This window comes from Anolis sagrei, chromosome 3 (assembly GCF_037176765.1).
Source record: "Anolis sagrei isolate rAnoSag1 chromosome 3, rAnoSag1.mat, whole genome shotgun sequence".
NCBI lineage: Eukaryota > Metazoa > Chordata > Lepidosauria > Squamata > Dactyloidae > Anolis > Anolis sagrei.
Window position 1 is genome coordinate 190,662,369 of NC_090023.1, and position 13,279 is coordinate 190,675,647.

Below are 13,279 nucleotides of genomic sequence, written 5' to 3' on the forward strand. Positions count from 1 at the left end.
ATAACTAGTGTATACGAGCCCCTGGTGACGCAGTGGGTTAAACCGCTGAGCTGCTGAACTTGCTGACTGAAAGGTTGGCAGTTCATACCCAGGGAGCGGGGTGAGTTCCCACTGTTAGCCCCAGCGTCTGCCATCCTAGCCGTTCAAAAACATGCAAATGTGAGTAGATTAATAGGCACCACTTCTATGGGAAGGTAATGGCACTCCAGGCAGTCATGCTGGCCACATGACCTTGGAGGTGTCTACGAACAACACTGGATCTTCGGCTTAGAAATGGAGATGAGCACCCCCCCCCCCCCCAGTTGGGCACAGCTAGCTTTAATGTCAAGGGGAAAACTTTACTTTACTTTTTACAGTGTATATATAGAGAGAGTATAAGCCAAACGATCATGCCTCTATCTGTATAATTGTACAACCTACTTGCAGGGGTAGGTTGTGCAATAACCTAAATACCAAATTAAACATTGATTACTTGTTCACATTTGTATGTGAACTTGTGAGGAAAGGATAACTTAGGAAGGTCTAACTGTAACACAAGAAGGCAAGAAGGACATGATCCATGAGAATTAAGCTTTCTGTATTTTCCTTCCTGGAGCCTCTTCTTCCCCAGTGTGACTCCAATCTACCATTTCAGCCTGAAAAATAAGAGCTTGCCCAACTATTAAAGGAAGCTTTTGAATTCATAAGGACAAAGACTTCTGCCATGGTCCACAGTAACAGAGGAGACAAATCTTGTGATGGCCTCTAGTATACATAAGAACTCAAAGACTGTCAAATCTCAGATCTGGTCGTGCCATGTCCAGATAGCAAACAGGGCTTCATATCAATAAGGCTTATTCAGGAAAAGTAGGCAAGTCCCATGCACGCTCCAGATGAGAGAATGGGTGGGTTCTAGATTGGGCACTCATGATTGTTCTTTCTTTAAAAGATCTGCCTAAGTACATTTCTTTTTCAACGAAGCATGAATAATGTAATGTGTAGGTTGTCTCTCAGCCAAGTGTGGTATACTGCACTTTCTGAGGTCAATTGCAGCAAATTTTAATAATACATAATTTCATAATGATTATGCATTGCTCAACAAACATAATGATTAGAATTGTTAAGCAAGCAATGTAACAGAATACTTACTTGTGGCATCCAATTCCAGGAGGAAGCTCCTTAATTTTGTTATACCGCAGGTCCAGCCAAACAAGATTTGGCAATTGATGAAATAAATCTTCAGGAATTACAGACAGTGCATTTCCTTCCAGATGCAAATGCTAAGACAAAACACACAAACACACACACACATACATTTATGAATACATTGTGTTGGTTGTTTGCTTGACATACATGAATCATGATTTCCTGAGAAATACTTACAATATGTAAACATTGACCTGAGATTGAACTAACTCATTTTTTTTATTGCAAAGGATATTTCTGCTAGGTTGAGGGGATCCTAGGATGTGATCATAGTCACCATGCCCATTTAGTAACGTTTTAATAATATAAATATGTTTTTAATTCTATATTAATATGTTTTAATTCTGTGTCTTAATGTCTAAATGCTGCTTATGTTTTATGGTTTAATGTGGTTTTAGTAGTTTAATTCACAGTTATATGTTATTATTTGATCTTATGTTTTGGTTTTTTACATATATGTTGGCATTAAATTTTGACATGACTATGCTGGAAACGGCTTTGAGTCTCCACCAGAAGTGAGAAAAGCATATAAAAACTGTAAATAAACACATAAATAAATAAATATAAGACTAATGAAATAAAAATTATACATTTAAGTCAACTTAACAGCATGTTTTTGTCAATCATGGGATATTTTATGACTCCAATGAAAACTCCACAGTACAGAAATGCTCAGTGTCCAAAGTAATCATAGAGTAGGAAGGAACAGCAAGATAATTGCTTGCGCTCAATATTTTTTTTTTCTACAGTACTCAAACCCAAGGTTAGAAAATGTATGTTCACATGAGATGGACTCGTTTTGAGCAACTGCTTTGACCAGACTTCCTTTGCTGCCAACAGTGTAAGAAATAATATTTTAGTATCTCAAAAACAGCTATTATTGTTGTTTTCATTTTGAAACATCTCTGGAACCCAAAAGATTAAGGATTTATCAATTCTGACCATATAATGCACTTTGAAGCTAACTAGCTTCGAACAACAGTGGTTAGGTTGAGTGTGAGTCGCCTTCGGGCTTGAGATACAGCGGTATATAAGCAAAGCAAATAAATAAATAAATAAATAAATTAGGTTACACAATACACACTACCAAAATGTGTACTAAGGAGTGTAAAGTGCATCAAGTCAAATAAAAAAAGCCCAAAATAAGCCCCTGAATGTGCTGCAGTGTGTCCACAAGGTAAATCACACTGCACAGTAGGATTGGCTTCATAGAATATGTACCACGTTGTAGACACCCCCTGTGCGCTAACACACATTGTAAAATTTAGACAAACAGGATGGCTGGGCAGAAGGCCATTAACTGACCCCCTGGACAGGTAATCAACCCCCTGGGATAGGTAATTGAATACCTCCACTGCTGTCACTTTCTGCTTCCTTTTTCATTTACTATGTCTCCAGAGCACAATTGCACATTCCACCTAGACTCCATGGCAGTCAAGCTGTGGATAATACGGATTCTGGAAGTGGTTCAAAGTCACTTTCCATGGTTAATATAATCACCATCCTGGCTTCAAACCTGTTCCAGAAATGACAATCTAATCATCTGCACAGCGACAGCAGTTTCTGCCAAACTGGTTCCAAACCAACCTAAGGAGTCAGTGCAAATGAGCTCGAAGAAACAAGCATGAACCCTAATTTGAGAGTGACTTTACATCATTATTATCATGGAGCAATTTGTGGCCACAATAAGAAAAAAATATATGCCAAAGATAATGTTTTGCATTGAAGAACTATTCTTTGTGTCATCCTACAAATTAGGAGAGCATGCCATTTGAATGCTGCAGTGGTCTTTGCAAATACAGTACATTTCCAACTTTCTGCACCACTTTCTGTTTTTCATCTCTGCTGTCCTATGCAGAAGTAAAAGGGTTCAGTGTTGTTACCAGACTGTTAGCAAACTGACCTTCCTGTAATGTACCAGGTTAGGTTGCCTGCTCAAAAAAATACCTGGTTCCATAAAACTGTAATTTCTTCAATTCTAAGACAAACTTTTTCCCCATATATAAACATCTCTAACAATGGGGTGCATCTTAGAATCACAGACATATATGTATTTTTGTTGCTGGTGATGGTACTTAAATTAGGCTGCACCTTACAATCAATGGCATCTTACAACTGAAGAAATACAGTATATGTTTTCTATAGAGAGCAGGTTACAGAGTTTTAGCAATGGTTATTTGCATCTTTCTCTGCCCCTGGGCATTCTTGAATGATTTCATTGGTTGCTGTGCAATTAACTGTGTCTAGCTATCTAAACCAAGTCCTTCCAACTCTGTCTCTCGTGACATCAGAAGCTCTACTTGGTTATTGTTGAAAAAGATCTGGTGACCAGGCACTTGCTACCCTCTACCTCTATGCCAGTTATTGTCAACTATGAAAGATGGGGAGGCCACATTAACCCTTGAGGAGACCTTTGAGGACCACTCGTGCTTCTTTGTAAAACATTTTTTCTGCCCTCTCCCCCAACCTCTCTAGGGAACATATTTTGATTCTGCCCGAGTTCCAAGAGAACACTGCGAGACAATGGTAATTGGAAACATTTCACAAGTTTTTCTTTTGACCTCAGAATGTCCAGGGGAGCTTCAAACATGGTAGAAATGTCACCTGCATCCCTTAGATATCATTCTCATGCACTCTGGAGGAAAAAAATGCAGCCAATGGGCTGCACTCCCACCTTCCCTATGATAGGTCTTCTATGTCTGTGGTTGCTGTCTTAGCATATAATAGGTTGTTAATTCAAATGACAGGGTTATACATTATAATTGTCTTCCAATTTCTGTTCAGGAAAGGGAGTATTGTGTCTCATTTGATCAAAATGGCATGGGTCATTTTTCTGTATCAATACATTAAAACTGGCAGGGGCAAAAAGTAGCACCACAAAGGTAAACAATATATAGATTTGTTGAAACACTTTTCTAACTTTTTATCATATGGAAAATAAGTTTACATGGAAAATGGCAGAAATTTAGGGGTAATGTTTGCAACTTTTCACATTCACATTCTCCAGTGGTATGTGAATTTTTTAAAAAGACATCTAACTCTGAAGCCTTGAAAGGGTTAATTTGTACTTTCTATTCTTATCTTCATATAATACACCTACTTTTTAGTGGTTAAATATTTTAAGCAAGGATGTATAAAACAATTACTTTAAGGTTAAATAGCTTGTATATCTCTTCAGTTAGATGCTGTAGATCTTTTCTACTCAAATCCAAAGAGGCTGATGAATTAGACACAAGATTCTCAAGGGATTGGTGGATGCATCTTGATGAACTGGAAGCAGAAAGGCTTTTTCTTTTGTTGGGTAAATTCTGAAAGTTATCACCACCTCCGTCTTCAATTTCTGTGGGTGACCTCTTTTCCTCCATTTGATGAGAAACCACTTGGATTAAATTAGGAATCTATACTCTTCATCTGAAGGTAAATAACAAGCTGAAAAATAACAAATGTTTATTAACAAAACAGGAAAATACGCATCACATACAAAACTTCAGGTAGATAATGAAGACAAACCAATACACTAAATGCATTTGGGGTTCACACGAAGCCCTTCTGCAGACTAATGGAAGTGACTTTTCCAATTGAGATGACAATAATCTCAATTCCATCAAATCTGTGCATCAAAAGTAAAAAAAAGGTGAATCTCGTCACAAAAGTTTCTAGCAACAACAAAACCACTTTTCTCTCCCATCTCTATTTCTCTCACCTATAAGATCGATTTACACTAAACTCTTCCTTCATAGCTGTTTCTGTTGCTAGTTTTTCTCACAAAAGTTTATGAAGAATTAATAAGAGGTTATCACAAGAAAAAAATTATCCTGAAGCTAATTTCAACATATCCATGAATTATCATGTCCTTAAAAACAGCATACTTAAAAAGCGCAGGTGAGAGTCCAAAAATACATACAAAACTGTTGGGAAGTTCAATGCCATGGTAAAGCTGAAACCATCTAAATCAGGAGCAGATAAAGAACTATCTACAGGTTAAAACTGGAGTGAAAGCACCAATCTTGCCCTTCAAAAGGTGCAGTTGGCCATGTGGGGGCAATTTTTTCCATGGGGTCATGGAAGGGGGAAGATATAGGGGCCGTATACCTCTGGAAGATCCTGCTCCATGTAATTTCAAGGAAGATGTTCTTGATGTAAAACACTTGTTGTGTTAGTAATGTGCCACAAGGGTGAGCAAGTGAAAGCATTTAGGACAGGGGTGTTCTTGTTCATTCAAAACAGATTTATGAACAGTTATTCAATCTGTTTTGGAGGGGGTTACACTCCCACTGAAAATACAAGTTCACAGTGCAGTTGTGCATTCAGCCCTGGACCAAGTTGCCTAGGTGATATTCAGATCTGCATTTAGAGCTAAGGCTAGTTTTTCAAATATACTTATTCCTGGAGATGTCAGATCTGTCCATGGTGAGACATTACATTCCAGTTGAACTACTGTAAGGCTCTTGAGAAGTGTTAGAAACTTCAACTGGTTCAAAATGCTGTGGCCAGATTTTTGACTGGGGCTAGGCTATTTGAGCTGCTGAGCTTGTTGACCAAAAGGTCACAGGTTCGAATCAGGGGAACGGCGTGAGCTTCCGCTGTCAGCCCCAGCTTCTGCCAACCTAGCAGTTCGAAAACATGCAAATGTGAATAGATCAATAGGTACTGCTCCGGCGGGAAGGTAACGGCGCTCTATGCAGTCATGCTGGCCACATGACCTTGGAGGTGTTTACGGACAACGCCGGCTCTTTGGCTTAGAAATGGAGATGAGCACCAACCACCAGTCGTACATGACTGGACTTAATGTCAGGGGAAAACCTTTACCTTTACTAGTATAGTACAATATCAGTATTATATATTACTATATTGTACTATATCATTATCTTGTAATATTATTAGTAATATTACATGTAATATAAAATATATAATTGTAATATTGTATTATTAGTAGTAGTAAAAGCTGTATCCGCCACGCATTGTTGTGGCCAACATTCCCTCCCTCTTTCTCTTCTTTCTTTCCTTCCTTCCCTCCCTTTTTTTCTTTCTCTTTCCTTCTTTCTCTACCTCTTTCCTTCCTTCTTTCTCTTTTCTTCTCTCCCTCTTTCTATCCTTCTTTCCCTTCCTTCACTCCTTCTTTCCTTCCTTCCCTTCTCTCCTTCCTTCCTTCTCTACCTCTTTCCTTTCTCCCCCTTTTTTCCCCATCTTTCTTCTTTCTCTACCTCTTTTCTTTCTCTACCTCTTTCCTTCCTTCCTTCCTTCCTTCGCTTCCTATCTTCTTTCTTTCCCTCCCTCTTTCGCTCTTATTTTCTTTCTTCCCTTCCTTCCTTTTCCTTCCCTTTTTTTCTGTATTGCCATTTAGTTTTTCATCATTTAGCTTTTTGGGGTTTTTTAAAGTCCTTTCCACTGTTTTGGGGGAGATTTTATGAGTGATGATCACTCATTGGTCTGTTAGGGGCGTAGTGTCCAAATTTCGTGGCAATTTGTCGAGTGGTTTCTGAGTTATGTTAATCCCACAAACGAACATTTCCTTTTTATTTATATAGATTATACTGTATTACATTATAATATTATATGTACATACAATAAATTATATTATATTACATGACTACACTATGTATATTATTATAATACATTATACTGTGTATATTATTATATATTATTATTATTAGCACATGGATTTTATACAGCTCTGTGAAAGGGACCTCTCATTTCCTGTTCCCTTCTGAGACCTAGGTTTCTCTCCTCACCCACTCTTCACTTCTCACAGTGGGGCTCCCCTCTTATTTATCCCTTCCCCCAGCCCCAAATCCCCCCCCCCTCCCGTATCCTTTCTCCTTTGGGGTTCCTCAAGGTCCTTTTCTCACCAGCTAAGGTCCGGGCTGCTGGGAGGGGCGTGAGGTGCGCTGGCGGGCGCGTCCCTTGAGCTGTGAAACCTCTCCTCCCACTGCCTGCCTTCCTTCCTTTCCCGCTCCCTCTATGTCGTGTCCAAAAGGCAACAATACAGGCCGCAGGCCGCAGCTGCCGGGGTCGCCATGGCAACGCATTCAAACTGCCGGTAAGCGCCTCTGGAGGGACAGACAGGAAGGGAGGAGGCGGAGGAGGAGGAAGGCCCTGCCTCTTTGCCCTCCTGCCTTCCCTCACCCCCACCTTATTTCAAGAGGGAATTGTTTCCCAGGGCCCTTCCACACAGCCATATAACCCAGAATATCAAGGCAGATAATCCACAATATCTGCTTTGAACTGGGTTATCTGAGGGCCCTTCCACACAGCCCTATATCCCAGAATATCACATTATCTGAGTATGGACTCAGATAATCCAGTTAAAAGCAGATATTGAGGGATTTTCTGCTTCAATATTCTGGGATATAGGGCTGTGTGCGGGTTATCTGAGGGCCCTTCCACACAGCCCTATATCCCAGAATATCAAGGCTAAAAAGATACAGTGAAGACATCTGCCCTTGTGCTGTGCTACTCTGCTGCTGAGTACGCATGCCCGGTGTGGAACACATCTCACCACACTAAAACAGTGGATGTGGCTCTTAATGAAACGTGCTGCATTATCACGGGGTGTCTGCACCCTACACCACTGGAGAAATTACACTGCTTAGCCGGTATTGCACCACCTGACATCCGCCAGGAAGTAGCCAATAGTGAAAGGACCAAGGGAGTGACATCTCCAGCTCATCCCTTGTTTGGGTATCAGCCAGCACGTCAACACCTTAAATCAAGGAATAGTTTTCTTAGATCTACAGAGACATTTGCTGAAACACCTCAGCAAGCGAGAGTCCAAAAGTGGCAGGCTCAAACCCAGCACCTTAATCCGTGGGTGATACCAGATGAGAGACCCCCTCCTGGGCACACAGAAGACTGGGCGACTTGGAAGGCGCTGAACAGACTGCGCTCTGGCACCACGAGATGCAGAGCCAACCTTAAGAAATGAGGCCACAAAGTGGAATCCTCGACATGTGAGTGCGGAGAGGAGCAAATCACAGACCACCTACTGCAATGCAACCTGAGCCTTGCCACATGCACAATGGAGGACCTCCTTGCGGCAACACCAGAGGCACTCCAAGTGGCCAGCTACTAGTCAAAGGACATTTAACCAACTACCAAGCTTGCAAAATTTGTGTTTTTTTATCTGTTTGTTTGTTTTGTTCTGTTAGAAATGTAATACAATGGTCTGGTTGCGGATGACACGATAAATAAATAAGGCTGAAAATACCACATTATCTGAGTATGGACTCAGATAATCCAGTTCAAAGCAGATATTGAGAGATTTTCTGCTTTGATATTCTGGGATATAGGGCTGTGTGTGGGTTATCTGAGGGCCCTTCCACACAGCCCTATATTCCAGAATATCAAGGCGGAAAATCACACATTTTCAGATTTGAACTGGAATATATGGCAGCATGGACTCAGATAACCCAGTTCAAAGCAGATATTGTGGGATTTTCTGCCTTGATATTCTGGGATAAAGGGCTATCAACTCTGGCATAGACACTGAGAACTGGGAAGCCCTGGCCCTTGACTGCTCCAGCTGGAAGTCAGCTGTGACCAGCAGTGCTGCAGAATTTGAAGAGGCACGAATGGAGGGTGAAAGGGAGAAGCGTGCCAAGAGGAAGACGCATCAAGCCAACCCCAACTGAGACCGCCTTCCACCTGGAAACCAATGCCCTCATTGCGGAAGAAGATGCAGAGCAAGATAGGGCTCCACAGCCACATACGGACCCACAAGAATACTGGAAGACAATCCTCCTTGGAAAACGAGGGATCGCCTAAGTAAGTAAAGGGCTATGGGGAAGGTCCTTAAGTCCACACTGCCATATATTCCAGTTCAAAGCAGATAATGTGGGATTTTATTCAGCTGTGCGAAAGGGGCCCAAATCCACACTGCGCTATAGCCCCGTTCAATGTGGATTTTATTCAACTGTGTGGAAGAGGCCCCAGAATATCATGGCAGATAATCCATAATATCTCCTTTGAACTGGGTTTTCTGAGTCCACACTGTCATATAGCCCAGTTCAAAGTGGATTTTTTTTCAACTGTGTGCAAGAGGCCGCAGAATATCAAGGCAGATAATCCACAATATCTGCTTTGAATTGGGTTATCTGGGTCCACACTGTCATATAGCCCAGTTCAATGTGGATTTTTTCAACTGTGTGGCAGATAATCCACAATATTTGCTTTGAACTGGGTTTTCTGAGTCCACACTGGCCATATAGGCCAGTTCAATGTGGGTTTTTTATCAACTGTGTGGAAGAGGCCACATAATATCAAGGCAGATAATCCACAATATCTGCTTTGAACTGGGTTTTCTGAGCCCACACTGCCATTTAACCCAATTCAAAGCATAACCTGGATTTTATATGGCAATATCAAAGAGGTTGCAGTTGCAGTTCATCCATATTCCAAGACACGAATATCACTCTGGCTCCTATACTGCCATATGAAATCCTGATGATCTGCTTTGAACCAAATTATATGGCAGTGTAAACTCATATAATTCACTTCAAACTGATAATGTGGGTTATCTGCTTTGATATCTGGATTATATGGCAGCGTAGAAGGGGTTTATATAACACCTTTTTTTTGTTCCTGGATTATAAATGTTATTTCCTAATTGGTTCTATCATGAAAACATGGGGAAAGCACATTTTGCTCTAATTTTTCAATGAATATCTCATATAGAGTCTTCACATTCACATGGAACAATTGAAAAAGAAAGAAATATCTATAATGATAGAAGCACAAAGTTGTGGCAAGGAAGCACATTTGAGGCAACGAGGTGTGTGTTGGCCAATGTAACAGCAAGGCAAATCCTGCACATTCACATGGAAAAATATAAAAAAGAAAGATCAACTTTAAAATGATAGAGGCATAAAATTGTGGCACAATGGTAGAAGCACTATGTTGTAGTAAGGAAGCAAAAAGTGAAGAGGCAGAAGCATCATGTTCTTCATACTGTACTCATTCCAGCCTCTCTCTCTTGCTCTCTTTCTTCATGGAGCCAAACATACCAGGAATAAAAGCTACACAAAATCACCTAACCCAAAGTTCCTCACAGCGGACAAAAGTAAAGCACATAGCAATTATTTATTTATTATTTATTTAGAGCTTTTATAACCTGGTCTTCTCGACCTCCGAAGAGGGACTCAGGATGGCTAACAGCAGAAAATTCATACACACATAGAATAAACATAATAGCATCGTATTACATTAATACAAAAATACATTAAAATACAGATCATACAATTACAAAAGCCAGGTCGTCAGAGTAAAATCACAAATTCATCACCATCCGCCAGTGTGGTCAGCCGTTATTGACCCAATCATTTTGCAAATGCTATATTCCAAAGCCAAGATTTTACCAACTTTCTGAAAGTCAGGAAGGAAGGGGCAGATCTAATCTCCAGCGGGAGAGAGTTCCAGAGCCGAGGGGCCACCACCGAGAAGGCCCTGTCCCTCGTCCCCACCAGACGCGATTGCGAAGGAGGTGGGACCAAGAGCAGGGCCCCTCTAAAAGATCTTAACAACCTTGATGGTTCATAGGGGAGAATCCGTTTGGACAGGTAAATCTCCCAAAGTAGACAAGAGTATGAGGTGCGAGGCACAGAGGCAATTCCCTTGAAGCCCTAAAGCACTGTACTCTTGTGTTAGTGCTCCCTCTGGTGCTAGCTCTTAATTCAAAACACTACTCTTGTGTCAAAGTGAAACCCTAGCTGAGCAACTGCTCTTAACTCAAAATGCTCTTAAGTTGGGATGCTCCTAAGTCGAAGTTGCACTGTATTTTCTTCTGTACACAAGTATATTTGTGTCTGGCAGTTTCTCATAAAGATCCTTTTCCATATTTTCATTATATTGACCGGCTATCTCATTTTTCCTCCTCTTGTACTTCTTCATTTTATTCTGCTTTTGTATGAGTCATTAGATCACATATAAGGATCCCTTCTTCAGTTTAATTGAACTGCATCTCTTATCATTGCTGCTATTGACTATGCTAATTAAGATCAAAATCAGCAAAACGTCTCCTAATTTTGCCTTCATCCAGCCCAGTACTGCAGACTAGATTTATTACCTTTCCCTCAGTCTATTGCTATCATAATTACCTGACATGCAAAACTCAATAAAAGCTTTCATATATTATGTTTCTGCTTGTCAAAAACACAAAATGCCTGTCCTTTTGGAAAGGTGTAAATTCTAGCATGGAGTTTAGCAACCAGTTCTATATATGTCTGAAAAGTCAAATAAGCAACGTTCTTCTTTTATACGAGGAGCTTCAATGCAGAACAACAACAAAAGAAGATCATATTAGTCGTATCCCATTACTAATTGTGCTGTCATTCAGATTCAGCCAGACCAACAAAAGAATATTTCATTAACTGGAGAATTTATACAAAGGATTTGCAGATATATTTCTTGAATTAAATACAAAACAAATAGAAAATTATGATGGATATTCTGCTTCAATTACAGTATATTCAATATAGCAGAACTCATCTTTGGGAAGAACATTTGAGAACAAAAGAACAATCCTGTGCAGCATTAAGAGAGCTGAAATGTTCTTTTAAAGAAGGAATAAAATAACACGCTACAACCATACTCTGATGATGCTAGTTATGGATAACTTCAGCATGTCTTTTTATTGTTCCTTCTGAATAAGAATCTTGACAAGCTCTGTGTAAGAGAAATGAATTTTGAAGTCAAGAGCAAATAATATTAAACACTTTGACAACTGCAATCTGGATAGCATAGTTCTTTGAATCTGTGTTAGAAATAGTACATACTATCTGTATATGTAATATAAGAAATAAAAAAAAATTAAAACCATCACTAGGAAAAGTTGATATTTAATTAATATTTTTAAAAGCACACATAATAATGATTTAAGGTATCCATATTTGCTTGATTCTAAGATACCCTCTATTATAAGATGCACACTAATTTCAGTACCATCAGTAGAACAAAGTTTTATTTAAAGGTATATAAAAAAACACCTGCAATTCTAAGACACATCCCATTTTTAAGATGTTTATATGGGGAAAATGAAGAAATACAGTAGTTATCAGCTATACACCACTTGAATAATTAAACGTACTTAACTCTCGGGGGCCCCGGGGGCCCCGGTGGCGCTGTGGGTTAAAGCACTGAGCTGCTGAGCTTGTTGATCGAAAGGTCGCAGGTTTGATTCCGGGGAGCGGCGTGAGCTTCCGCTGTCAGCCCTAGCTTCTGCCAACCTAGCAGTTTGAAAACATGCAAATGTGAGTAGATCAATAGGTACCGCTCCGATGGGAAGGTAACAGCGCTCCATGCAGTCATGCTGGCCACATGACCTTGGAGGCGTCTACGGACAACGCTGGCTCTTTGGCCTAGAAAGACTTTGACACCACTTTAACTGCCATGACTCAATGCTATGGAATCCTGGGATATGTAATTTGTTGAAACACCAGGGCCACTTCCACACAGCTGTATAAAATCCACACTGAACTATATTATGTGTCAGTGTGGACACATAATCTAGTTCAAAGCAGATATTGTGGATTATCTGCCCTGATAATCTGGGTTACATGGCAGTGCGGAAAGGTTCCTAGACTCTTTGGCAGAGAAAGGTAAAGACCTTTTAAAATTGCTGCTTTCATAATTCCATAGCATTGAGTCTATGGCAGTTAAAGTGGTGTCAAACTACATCAATTCTACTGTGTAGGTGCACCCATAGTCTCAGGAAAGTAATATTGAAAAAACTAGTTTCTAAAAGAAAATAATAATACGGTTCTTTCTAAAATGTGTCTAAGGGCCTCATCACATTTTCTCCTTGCTGCCCACCATGTACCATCACATGACGTACAGTGACTTCCGGCGGGGCTCTGTGCAGGAAGCATCCTGACTGCAGCGAAGGAGGCATCCCTCAGAACACGGGAGACTTTCCATGTTCCATAGAAAACTATGGTGCCAAGCCGCGGCAGCAATGCTTCCTTATTGCTCTGCAGCCCTGCTGATTTGCCATGAATGGTGGCAAGTCGCCTTGCACGACCTCAACTATGTGATGAGATCCTAATAGGTATTATGAAATACTGTAAAATGAATTCTGCAATACTTATTGTATCCATTTTAT

General features: G+C 40.3%; 1 protein-coding gene across 3 annotated transcripts in view; it reads right to left on the reverse strand.

Moving 5' to 3' along the window:
* The window catches only part of LRRC27 (leucine rich repeat containing 27), a 60,015-nt gene extending 52,782 nt beyond the window's left edge, over positions 1 to 7,233 (reverse strand). For 2 of the 3 annotated variants that reach the window (XM_060768669.2, XM_060768670.2), the window contains exons 1-3: positions 7,035 to 7,233; positions 4,332 to 4,614; positions 1,129 to 1,259 (exon numbers count right to left, since the gene is read on the reverse strand). In XM_060768669.2, coding sequence (XP_060624652.2) covers positions 1,129 to 1,259; positions 4,332 to 4,550 — 350 coding nt within the window. In that variant the 5' untranslated portion in view covers positions 4,551 to 4,614; positions 7,035 to 7,233. The remainder of the gene's footprint in view (positions 1 to 1,128; positions 1,260 to 4,331; positions 4,615 to 7,034) is intronic. The other variant, XM_060768668.2, reaches the window with a different exon arrangement.
* Positions 7,234 to 13,279: the final 6,046 nt, after the last annotated feature.